Here is a 12,969-nt window from a genome sequence, read left to right on the forward strand (position 1 = left end):
ACCACAATATACCCAGAACCTAACAGTGCCTACCACGTTGGATGAGTCTCAAAAATATACTCAACCACTGAAGCAGCATTATTTCTAGGAATTCTTCCTAATTTAAGAATGTTCTAAAATATTTAACCATAAGAATAAAGCAAGGCCAAGTATGGTGGCTTAGCCTGGGAATGGTGGGTTACGCCTGTAATCCCAGCATTTTGGGAGGCTGAGGCGGGCGGATCACTTGAGGTCAGGAGTTTGAAAGCAGCCTGGCCAATATGGTGAAACCCCTTCTCTACTAAAAATACAAAAATTAGCCAGGCACAGTGGCTCACGCCTGTAATCCCAGCACTTTGGGAGGCCAAGGCGGGCAGATCACCTGAGGTCAGGAGTTCGAGACTAGCCTGCCCAACATGGCGAAACCCCATCTCTACTAAAAATACAAAAAATTAGCCAGGCATGGTGGCAGACACCTGTAATTCCAGCTACTTGAGAGGCTGAGGCAGGAGAATCGCTTGAACCCAGGAGGCGGAGGTTGCAGTGAGCCGAGATTGCGCCTCTGTACTCCAGCCCAGGGAAACAGAGCAAGACACTGTCTCAAAAAACAAACATAAAAATAAAGCAAAGTTAGGTTCATGAAGGCAAAAAATTGGAATCAAATGGTCATCAATGAAGTAGTTAAAGCTAAAATAATGCAGTCATTAAAAGTGATGTTTTCAACAAACTGCAGGTGGAAATTTTAAAAACAAATGGGTGAGGTGGCTCATGTCTGTACTCAAAGCTATGTGGGAGGCTGAGGTGGGAGAATCACTTGAATTCAGGAGTTCAAGGCTGCAGTGAGCTATGATTGCCACAGGACTCCAGCCTGGGCAACAGTGCAAGACCACATTTCCAAAAAAAAGAAAATAGTAATGGTAATAAATGGAAGAAAAGCCTATACAAACTAAGAAACATATTCACTAACTGCAATGTATGGAACTTATGTGAATTCTGATTTGCACAATCTATTTTTAAAATCATATTTGAGACAACCAATTTGAATACTGATTATGTAGTTTTGTAGCTTAAGAAGTGTTACGATTTTTGAAACAGTCCTTAACTTTTAGATGTACATACAGAATGATTTGCTGGTGAAAGGTCTAGGATTTGGTTCAAAAAAAAGTCCAGGAAAGGGGAAAAATGGGTAGGAGAATAAATATAAGCCATGGGCTTATATTATAGCTATTAATTTTCTCTACTTGTACATGTTTGAAATTTCCCATAAATTTTAAGTTCTCCCCATCTATTAAGTGAAAAAGTGGGTAACAGTATGATCCCATTGCATAACTGTATAAATACACACACCCAAAGGTCTAGAAGGGTATACACCAAAAAAGTAACAGTGTCTCCCTCAGTACTATCCAGTAGAACTTCCTGTGACAATGTATATATTCTACAATCTCCCCCGTTCAAAACAATAGTCACTAGCCACATGGGGCTACCAAGTTCTTAAAATGCAGCAGTAAGATTGAGGAAATGAACTCTGTCTAATTCTAATTAAGTAGCCACATGTAGCTAGTGAGTTCCATTTTGGACAGCACAGGTAAGACAATGGAATTGTGAATGAGTCTCTTGCTTCTTCTTAACATTTCTCCACAAGCAAAAAGCTTTGTTTGTGCAATAATTAAATTAAACTGTTTTCACTTAAAATATTTACAGACTACTGATGTGGGTTCTCCACAGAGCTATTCTGAAAATGAAATGAAGCTGAATAAAACAAGTTATATATGTGTCTGCTTTCAATTAGCTCTTTTTAAAGCAAATGCAGGTGATTCACTTCGTTTGGTTTTTTCAACCTTCCATTCCTTCAGTCCCAGTCACAGACAAACGTGTGTCTGTTACTAAAAGGATAAAACGTGTGTCTGTTACTAGAAGGATAAAATGTGAATGTACTGCATAGATTAGGAACATTAATGTCCATCATAATGGAAAAAAATTAGAGCAAGCCCCTCCCCACCCCCCAAAAAAGCTTTTTATCTTTTTGCCAATGAATTAGGGGCCATAACAGCTCTGCGAACAGAGAATTGTATAGTTAAAAGATCCAAATGGATTTATTGATTGAAGTAATCAGCAAATAGGATGAATGTGGATTTGAAAGGGCTGGGAAGAAATACGGTACCTTAAAAATAACTGCTGGTGACAGGTATGTTCACAGTGTATTTCACAAGAAAATGTAAGTCAGCATGAAAGAACTAAGCCAGAGGTGAGATTTTTATTGACTTATTGTAATTTTTTGGCATACAAAGTACTTAATCAAGTATATTTACAATTCTTACATAATGTACATTTTGGAATAAAGATAATGTACTTTGCTCCATTTATAATGAGAAACTATTGTAAAACTACATTCATGAATTAGATACAAATCCTCTACATACTAATAAAAAGTAAATGGACTGTTGGTTATACATTCTTTAAAATATACCTTTTCACAGATAGCAAGAAATAGTACATGTAATAAGTCTTTATGACTGGAATGATCCAGAAATATCACAAAGCACGAGTAAACACATATATAAAAGTAGCTCATCATTTCCAAAAGTTAACCTTTAGCCTTTGTGTAAAATAAATGGTGCCAACAACCTTTATAATGTAGCAAGCTTTCCCTGTTTAATATCCAAAAAATGGAGGGTGGGGAGGTTGAAGAAAATCAAGAAATTTAGCAAATAAGATAGTGAAAAGACCAATGCAGAGAAAAGTTTATGTAATCAAACCTTGCTTTGTCTCCACATTATCACATTTTAAGTGGATAAATTTATGTAAACAGAAAAAGATGTCCACAAAACCGTATCTGTAGATGTCATCTGGAAGCATCAATAAATTGATAAGTATATAGTGAATTAAAATTACTTTTATAATGTTTTGCTTTCATTAATGTTATGGCAAAAATGTAAGATTTCCTACAATTTTGTCTTCAAATCCCAGTCGAGCCCTTCAAACTTTTATTCAGGTTCTCCAGATTATTTGGAGTCTTTGTTATCAAAGCACAAGGAAAGCTGGCATTCATTATCAGACTTTGCTGCTTTACAATGATTTCAAATCATTTCATGATACAAATAAAGTGCCTCTGACTGGTAGTCAGACCTGGGTAATGGTGCCAACTCTGCCACCAGCTAGCAAATCAAATGACCCTGCTCTGTAACACAAAAGGAGCACCCTAGGGTCAAAAAAGTAGACAACTTCAGAGCTCTTAGATTAAGATCTCAGAAATCCTACCGTGAGAATCCAGCGAGATAAAGCAATGCCAAAGTACACTGTAAGTAGCAAAACAGTATACAAAGGGATGTTTTTATGTTTTCACCTTGTTTCATTCCACTCATTTTAATTGTGAGGAGCCCTGAATCCAAAAAGGGTAGTGACTACTAGTCTGGTGCTCCTTCCACTGTATCATGCGGTTCTAAAGTCATTCTGGACATACAATCTATAAAAATACATCATTCTTCCAGCTCATGTCCATGGTCCAAAGTGATACTATACAGAAGTGTTATCTGACAATATAAGAATGATCTGGGAATGTCTGATTATTCAAAATGGTAGTAAATTTAGTCTTACACACAATTTACTGCGACCATACTTAACATGCATAAAATATTTTTAAAATACAAACTTAAATTGGCAAGATTCTGAATGTGTATTTTTTTCTTTTTCAAATTGCACTCATGAAGAACCAAAGTTCATATTCCAAATTAAATCTGTATGTCTGGAAAAGTAACCAATCAAAGTTCATTAAAATCTACAGTGAAAACCAGTATAAATTAGGCAAACACCATAATCTAATATCAGAAAATTTCTGAATTTCTAAGGATTGTATTAAAGGTCACTTTTAAAACCTTAGAAATCTTAAGCACATAAATGTTGTAATGAAACACTGCAAATAACTGCTCAATTACTTTTATTCTAGCTCTAACATGAAATTGCATTTTATTAACTCTTCATAGTGCTATTCTTATTTTGATATTAATCTAATTTTTAAGTTAGTAAGCTAAAGATAATGAGCTAACAGATTAATAAGGAATAAGAAATTAATAATAGCAGAAAAGTTATGGAAAGAAAATAAAAAGGCCAATTACATTGACCAATGAAGCCCAGAAGCATGACTAACATTGTTTAAACTATGATTGCTTATAATGCACTGAATAATTCACAGCATAACATAACTCAGATTTGCTGCACACCATAGAAAAGCTATTAGTTGACATGGCTAAATTCACCTAAGAGCCAACCTACCTTGTAACTATTAATTTAATTTAAAGCCTTGCTGTTTACTCCATCATTTCTGCCAAATGCAGTCCAAATTGGGTCTCAGCATATTCAAGAAATGAAGTCACAGAAATGTATTTCTGTATTGCCAGCCTCCCTGCAATATTAAAGATTTTGCTTTCTCTGAAGATATTCTGAACCATGATCATCTTTAGGGCACTTCAAATACATTTCTGACCACTAAATGTAAGTAGATACTAATTACTGCCACATTAACAACTCATAACTCGAGCCGCAGGAGGTGAGCGTGTTGTAAGGAATCGCCTTTGCAGCCACAGAGACTCCAGAGGTGACCTGAAGCGCACACCAATGGCCAGATCCAAAAGGAAAACTGCCTCGGTTTCCTCAGACAAAGGTCAGGGTCTTTAGGAATGAAATCCTGGGATTAAAACAGGCAGGGGCACTATCACCAATGGAAAAGTGAGCTTTCTTTCTTTTTCTTTAACATCCTTCTTTTCTTTGAGCTTCTTGGTCAAATAATTTCAAGGTACACGCTAATAAAAACTACAAATCAGATTTTTGCCTTTAGTGAAGGTACCTAAAAAGCCGGATGATCTATGACTTTGAGATCACACAGCAAAGATAAAAATTTAATGTTCCTGTTATTGTTATAATTAAATACAACGCTGTGGGAGTTAGCATTTCCTCAGAAATAATTCACAAATATATTTTTATCCTCATCTAACATATAGTGACTATTACTAAATAAGCATTGCGTACATGCAATTTGGCCAAATTATGGAACCTTTTCTGTGATGTGAACTTATTTCAATATAATTCCTGCTTGGCTAGATTCTGATTTGATGTTTAATCAATTTGTAAAACTCTAGTTACTGGGAAATGTTAGAAAATGTATCTATAATTGGATCATAACATTTTTAAATATTTAAAAACCTCTTTTATTTAGAAAGTATCAATAATATCATTTACATATAATTTCTAAAAGAAGAATAAACTTAATTGTTGACAACAATGGAAAGGAATCAAAACGCAAATTAGGCTGGGTGCAGTGGCTCATGCCTGTAATCCCAGCACTCTGGGAGGCCAAAGCAGGCTGATCATCTGAGGTCAGGAGTTCGAGACCAACCTGGCCAAAATGGTGAAACCCGTCTTTACTAAAAACACAAAACTTAGCTGGGCATGGTGGCGGGTGCCTGTAGTCCCAGCTACTTGGGAGGCTGAGGCAGGAGAATGGCGTGAACCCGGGAGGAAGAGTCTGCAGTGAGCTGAGATCGCACCACTGCACTCCAGCCTCAGTGACAGAGCAAGACGCCATCTCAAAAAAAAAAAAAAAAAAGGCAAATTAATTATTTTATACTTGATAAGACATTTCAAAGATGGAATCAGACTAATTTGTGGCATATAAATCGTAATATGTTTATCCATAATATTTTGGAATTCAGGGGTCTGTGAATCATGTAACCAAACACTAAAGCTATATACATGATATAATTTAAAAGAATGTACACTGTGTACAAGTACACAAAATAGATGTAGAAAAAAATAAACAGCAATTTATTACTATATATTTTAGTATTAACTAAGAATAAGTGGGGTTCTTTTTCTCCTTTGTACAGAGATTCTTTCACTAGGAGCAACAGCAAAACTATATCTTTAAAAGGACAAATTTCAAATATAAAAATGGCCTATATTATTTTATAAATTGATTTTTCCTTTAAAAGTTAAATTTTGATGAAAGCATAATTTTGCAACATTCAAGTAACCTGTTAGACAGTTTTATTACATCGATACATCTGTCAAGGCTTCAGGAAATCAACCCAACAATGAAGAACTACACATTTTGAACTGGGGTTTTTTTTGTGATTAAAATTTGCTGCATAAAATAAATCTAAAGGACTGAATTATGGTCTACCTGTACAGCCATTATACATACATACATTAAAGTACTGGACAATAACCTGTCATCTAAGAAGTATAACTGCATTTATGAACAAATGGGGAAAACACATTCTCTGGTTCTAATAAATCGTATATTGAGTGTATGAAAGCTAGGTTACCAAAACACATAAACACACACACCTATTTCTGAACCACCAAAAATCATCAGGAAAGCTAAAGAAAAAACATATTCTTGAGGCAGGCAGGACAGTTGGCTCCCACTTGATGAAGACATGCTCGACTGAATGATCCTGGGCAAGACGCACGGTGGGAAAAATTCAGTGCTACCACCCATTGGCAAAAGAATCATTTCCGTCTGACCGCCTAGCATATGGTAACCTAGAGATGGCCTAAATCTAGACTGAACTTTTACCTACAGAAATAGCCCTTTAAATAGGCTTTTTTAATAAAAGAGGTCCTAAATTAGGTTCCTCTCCAACTACCAGATAACTGTTTTAATTTGTAAATATATGAATGGGTACCTTTCTTCCAAGCCATTCAATATCTACCAAAATAAAGTAGAATTAAAGCAGTAAAAAATTGTGAAGTTTTAGCTGTATACATTAGGGGGTCACCAGATTTCATATTTTCCCATTTTAAAAACAATTCAGAATTTCTGTGAATCTTGCTGGAAACGATTTAGTTTCTCTGGATTATTGGATGCCATTTGGGAAAAATCACGAAATATGTCCTGGTAAGTTTCATCACCTGCATGAAATAAAATAAAGGCACTTTAAACATTTACACAAGTATTAATAAAACAACATTCATATTTATTACTAGTACTATTTTATAATTCATTACATTAAAATTTTGTTCAGATGAGCATTTTTGGAAGAAAAGGGGCAACTAAAAATAAATGCTGAAAAATTATGTAATGAAAGAAAAAAAAAACTATACCTGAAAAAAGCACCTCAGATGCAGCCACAGAAGAAAGCTCGGAGTTAGAAAAGAGCAAAGATGCAAGTGTGTTAAAGCAATGTGAAGAAATACGTTTATTAACACATGAGGGGGAAAGTCATTCTAAATGAGGTATAGTAAATGAGACCTCCTTTCAATAAATGTTTCCCTTGATAAAGGCCAAAAGAAATGACTAAAACCTAAATACTAATGTTTTGGATGGATACAAGTTAGTAACAAGACAAACCGATAATCAGGACAAACTGATACTCAGGGAAAAATAATACTGTCTTTTAATTAAAAGGAATTTAAAAGAGCATGTAAAAAAGTAATTTTTTAGTCAAACTTTAGTGCGTAATTAAAACTAATGCACCTACATCCACTGCTTACTAAACTCATAAAATCTGGTCAGGTGCAGGGCCTCACACCTATAACCCCAACACTTTGGGAGGCTAAGGGGTGGTGGGGGGGAGAACTGGGTGAGGCCAGGAGTTCAAGACCAGTCTGGGCAACATGGTGAGACTACGTCTCTACAAAAATTAACAACAAAATCCTAGAAAATGGCTTTAAGGTAGTGCGTGGTGGCTCATGCCTGCAATCCCAGCACTTTGGGAGGCCGAAGCGGGCAGATCACCTGAGGTCAGGAGTTTGAGACCAGTCCAGCCAACAGGATGAAACGCTGCCTCCACTAAAAATACAAAAATTACCCAGGCGTGGTGGTGAGTGCCTGTAATCCTAGCTACTCGGGAGGCTGAGGCAGAAGAATTGCTTGAACCCGGGAGATGGAGGTTGCAGTGAGCCGAGATCGCGCCACTGCACTCCATCCTGGGCGACAGAGCAAGACTCTGTCTCAAAAAAAAAAAAAAAGAAAAAAAAAAAGGCTTTAAAATCATAGTTTTGCATATTTAAAAGTTGGGTTTGTTTTTGTTTTGCTGCAGGTCATATGAGCAAGAATGCTATGACAAAATGCAAGTAAATACCAAGGACATCTGTTAAATTAGAAAAATAAATGTGTATATGTATAAATATGTTGTCGAGAAAGAGATTATAGATACTGATATTATAGCTGACTGAATACCATTTTTCTTGTCATGAGAAACTAAATATACACACACATACAGATCAATCCCTCAGACAAAGGAATCTTATTTTCAAGACAAATCATTCATCATTAATGCTTCCTGCTAACATTAGCCTTATACAAATGCTTGGCATAATTCTGTTCTTAAGATTTCAACTTCTGTTCTTAAGATTTCAACCATAAAATACTGTTTTTGAATATTATTGTTGTAACATGTTTTATAATTATCTCCTATAAGATACCTTGCATTCTCAAGCCTGTAATCCCAGCACTTTGGGAGGCTGAGACGGGCGGATCACGAGGTCAGGAGATCGAGACCATCCTGGCTAACACGGTGAAACCCCGTCTCTGCTAAAAATACAGAAAAAACTAGCGGGGCGAGGTGGCAGGTGTCTGTAGTCCCAGCTACTCAGGAGGCTGAGGCAGGAGAATGGCGTAAACCCGGGAGGCGGAGCTTGCAGTGAGCCGAGATCCGGCCACTGCACTCCAGCCTGGGTGACAGAGCGAGACTCCGTCTCAAAAAAAAAATAAAATAAAAAAGATACCTTGCACCCATCTTATAACACACTCATTGCTACAGCTGTTGTTAATATTGCAGTAAGTTTTGTCAGTTTTTAAAAGGTGAGATTTTTGAGGCAAGAGATGTCATACCAAAAGCTAGAGAATTAAAAAAAAGTGAGGATAGGAATAAAGATCTAGTAAAAAGGTCTAACAGCATAAGCCAAGATTCTGAATTAAAAAATTTTAATACTTTTGGCCAGGCGCGGTGGCTTACGCCTCTCCCAGCACTTTGGGAGGCTAAGGCAGGCGGATCACAAGGTCAGGAGATCGAGACCATCCTGGCTAACACGGTGAAACCCCGTCTCTACTGAAAATACAAAAAATTAGCCAGGCGAGGTGGCGGGCACCTGTAGTCCCAGCTACTTGGGAGGCTGAGGCAGGAGAATGGCGTGAACCTGGGAGGCGGAGCTTGCAGTGAGCCGAGTTCAGGCCACTGCACTCCAGCCTGGGTGACAGAGCAAGACACTGCCTCAAAAAAAAATGTTTTTTTAACACTTTTTAGTCACTTTTTATATTTAGTCTAGGTAAAAAGCAACTTATTAATATCTCTATATAGTTTTCTTTTAGCCCTGGAAATTTATTCCTGACTTCAATCAATCAATTAAACCTAATCAATCTACTTTAAAGAAAAAAGTCTTTTTTAAAGAAAAAAACAGTGAGAAGAGATTATTAACAGGTGGCTGAGAGTAACTAACATCTAACTCATATTGACATGACCAAAATAAAAGGTTGATACGCTGGAACAACTGGTAAGACAATCCAATTATACCCATGATTTCGTAAAAGTTTACTTCCACATCAAAAGACAAACATTGCTATTTTCATTTTTAACCATTCTAAAAGATATAAAATAAATAGAGGAGAGAGCAACAAATAGCAACAAACCATATAAAATATTTTTTCTAATTTTTAGATATTGAATTAAAATATTTAAAATATTTATTGTAAACATTATAAATATTTTTAAAAGACTATTTAAACCGGATAGTCTGGAATTTTCCTTTCCAAGAAGTGTAAAGTGCAGATTATAATACAAAAATACCACAAAGATTTTACCATTCAACACTAGAAGTAACTTAAAAGGCACACATTATACATTCAAGAAGAAACAGGAAGAAGGGTCTAGCAGACGTGAATACCAAACAGTCTACAGGTAGCACCAGATGAGCACTGTTAAGTATTACAACAGTACAATGGCAATATATGGCTTCTACTATTAGCAATGCATATTTTGTGTAACAAGCTATGGAATTTTTTAAATGGTTTCTCTGTTTTTGTTTTTAAATCATCTAGTACCTATTACAGAAGTATATTTTAGTAGAACCATTGTACCATGCAAAACAAATTATAAGACTCTATTAAATGTTTCCTTGAATGAAAGTGTTGGTGCTATAATAATCATTGGTTTCACTGACTGAATACATTTAAAAAGCGTTAATACAAAAGGAAGTTGCCACCTTCACATACACACACAAAACTTTTTGTTAACATTTAGCTTCTAACAAAACATTAATTAATGCACTGTTAAAGTACTACCTTTCTTAGATCTCAAAATGTGTTGCCAAAAGCAAAGCAAACGTTACAAGAACAATAGTGACCAAGATATTTAATACAGCTAACACAAATTGAACTTCAATGTGATTTTTTAATATTTAAATATAATTTTGATTACTTAGAATTTTTCCCAAGGCAAATATAATTTGTCTACATAACAACAACCCAGAATATGCTGCCACGGAATGTTCCGAGAAATACAGTTAACAGTTTATTATTAATGGTAAACAACTAATCACTCAACATTTATAATACTAAGCATATTCTTTAAACTTAACCACATTCTATTTCCCTTCAGACACTTAACTATTCTATGTGCCTGGACAGCTCTGAGTTTTTAAAATGCAGACTGCTGTGTTTCCACTGACAGTTTAAATTTATTTTTAATTTTTGGTATTCAGAATATCTACCACAACAGCAGTTATGACGATTCAAGAGTTTGCTGATTTTGCTCTTGAAATGTACTCCCCTCAAAGGGATGGCAGCATGTGAGACCCACCCCCAGGTCATCATATGCATGACCTTACCCCTTCTGGGTTGGTAACAGCTTACTTTCATAATTGCTTAGATCAACGATTCCCAACTTGTGCTTGCTACATACTCACATAACCAGCAGTGGGTCCCTAAAGCAGTGATGATTCTCAACTGGCTGAGAGCCTGCCAACGATCAAGAAGAGTCACAGAGCCAGAGACTGTGGGAACCACCAAACTGGTTTCCAATAATTGAGAGAAGAGTGTGCTGTTTCCCTTACCCACCCACGTCTCCTAAGGGCTACAGGGACTGCCAAAGAGAGACACACCTTTTGAAAAAAAATGTGTGCTCTCACATCACCCCACGCAAGAAACAGGGAGTCCCAGGTCCTCAGGGTTGTACAAATAGAAAGTTCACAAGTGGGGTTTCTTAGAAATAAATCAGTGATTGCCAAAGATTACATCTGAATCTTTTAAAGGATAGAGCTCTTCATTATCAAAAGATTAAAAATACCTGCATTTAAGTTACCCAGAGTTCTGAAGTCTTCATACTATTGCTAAGAAAACCAAAAAAGGATCCCAATAAAACAAGTAACCAAAGCGTTTGACAGAAAAATGTACAGTGATAAGCAGAGGAAAAACAAAGAGCCGCTGCCTGAGCCAAACATACCCGCTGTCTAAAGACTCATAAAGGAAAAGAACAGTAACCGGAGAGCAACTGCTATGCCATTTCACCATGTCCCCTGTCTACGCATAAAATTATCCTGCTTTAAATATCAGGCCCTCTGAATGAGTTAAAAATCTAACCCTTTTCAAGATGATCCTCAAATAAATTACAAAAATCTCAATTTTATTCTGATATACTATTTCCAGAATTCTGATCTTTTAACCTGTAGAATGTGAGAATGGTAGGAGAGCTTGTTTTAAAACGAGGCTTTTTTTTTCAAGTTTTCATTAAAATAAATTGGAAAAATCTTTTTTATACATTTTAAGTTTATGTATATATAAACTCAAAAATGACAGTGAAAGACATTTGAACGCTCCTAAATGATGGCAGCAGAAACCCAAGCAATCTGGGTGCAACTAGAAGTGGCAAGAACTTAGAGGCCCTCTCCCTTCAAGCTTCCCAACTTCAGAGAAGAGTCTACCACTGACCACCTGGCTAATCAGCTGGGTGAACATCATCAGCAAACACCTTAAGGAAAGAGCAGCTAACCAAACATTGAAGTTAAAAATTTCAGGGGGAAAATAACTGTTCAACTTAAAATCTTGAGGTTCACTCTTCTCTCACAAATAGCAGGTCATATTTTTTAAACAATTTTTATTTTAAAGTGCTTAAACACAAAGGCCTCAAAAATGGCCTAGTAATACTATCAGTTAAGAATATCTGTTACAAAATTATAACCTATTTAAAATCTAACATTCAAGTTTAAAACAAATGGGTGAAATCCAGAATTAATGCTAGAGCTTCACCCTTAATCAGTACTCTTACATCCTGAAACTTCATGAGCCGCCTAGTATTGTATGATCCATAGGATTAAAGTGGGACACCCTAGATTAGAAATATCTAGCTGAAGTGCCTCTATTCTTAACGTTCTTACTTGTTCCATATTAAATTAGGCCAAAAATAAGCAGTAGTAAATATGGTCCTCTGAGGAAAGAATGGCCTCACATTAATTATATATTAATCTCGTTGAAATAAATGGCTGAAGTACAGAAATTTCAAAATATATTTAAGCAGGAAGAAGAGATGATATTACCAGGTCACTTTAAAAATAATGTAACCATATTCATTTTTTAAAAACCAAACCTACTCATTGCAAACTGAACATTCTCAAGTATTTTAGTCATGAATTCCTGAAATTTTTTACTAATGTGCATATAAATTTTAAACAGAGTAATTCACATACTCAAATTCATGAAACAAGAGAACCAATAATTACTCTCTTCTCTGTGAAAAATGTCTAATCAACGTGTTCATCAAAGAGAAGAATCTGATGGGCAATATTTCTTCCTTGACGTCTTGATTCAAAGGTGAAAATTACTCAAAATGAAACTTGAGGTGATCATGAATTGAAATTTCTCAAGTAGAATAAATCTACTCTGCCATCAGCTGCAAAAAGTATTGTTCTAAATAATTCCACTTATCTAAGAGATAATGTACAACTGCCTGGAGGCAAAGCTTTAGCTTTAGATAAGATGAGACCTTTGCCCTCAGTCTT

General features: G+C 35.8%; 1 protein-coding gene across 7 annotated transcripts in view; it reads right to left on the reverse strand.

The window, feature by feature from the left end:
* Nucleotides 1–2,205: 2,205 nt before the first annotated feature.
* The window catches only part of ACAP2 (ArfGAP with coiled-coil, ankyrin repeat and PH domains 2), a 177,032-nt gene continuing 166,268 nt past the window's right edge, over nucleotides 2,206–12,969 (reverse strand). For all 7 annotated transcript variants that reach the window (XM_073023764.1, XM_008009595.3, XM_038003092.2 and 4 more), the window contains one exon: nucleotides 2,206–6,888. In XM_073023764.1, the coding sequence (XP_072879865.1) occupies nucleotides 6,788–6,888 (101 nt within the window). In that variant the 3' untranslated portion in view covers nucleotides 2,206–6,787. The remainder of the gene's footprint in view (nucleotides 6,889–12,969) is intronic.

This window comes from Chlorocebus sabaeus, chromosome 15 (genome assembly GCF_047675955.1).
Source record: "Chlorocebus sabaeus isolate Y175 chromosome 15, mChlSab1.0.hap1, whole genome shotgun sequence".
Lineage (NCBI taxonomy): Eukaryota > Metazoa > Chordata > Mammalia > Primates > Cercopithecidae > Chlorocebus > Chlorocebus sabaeus.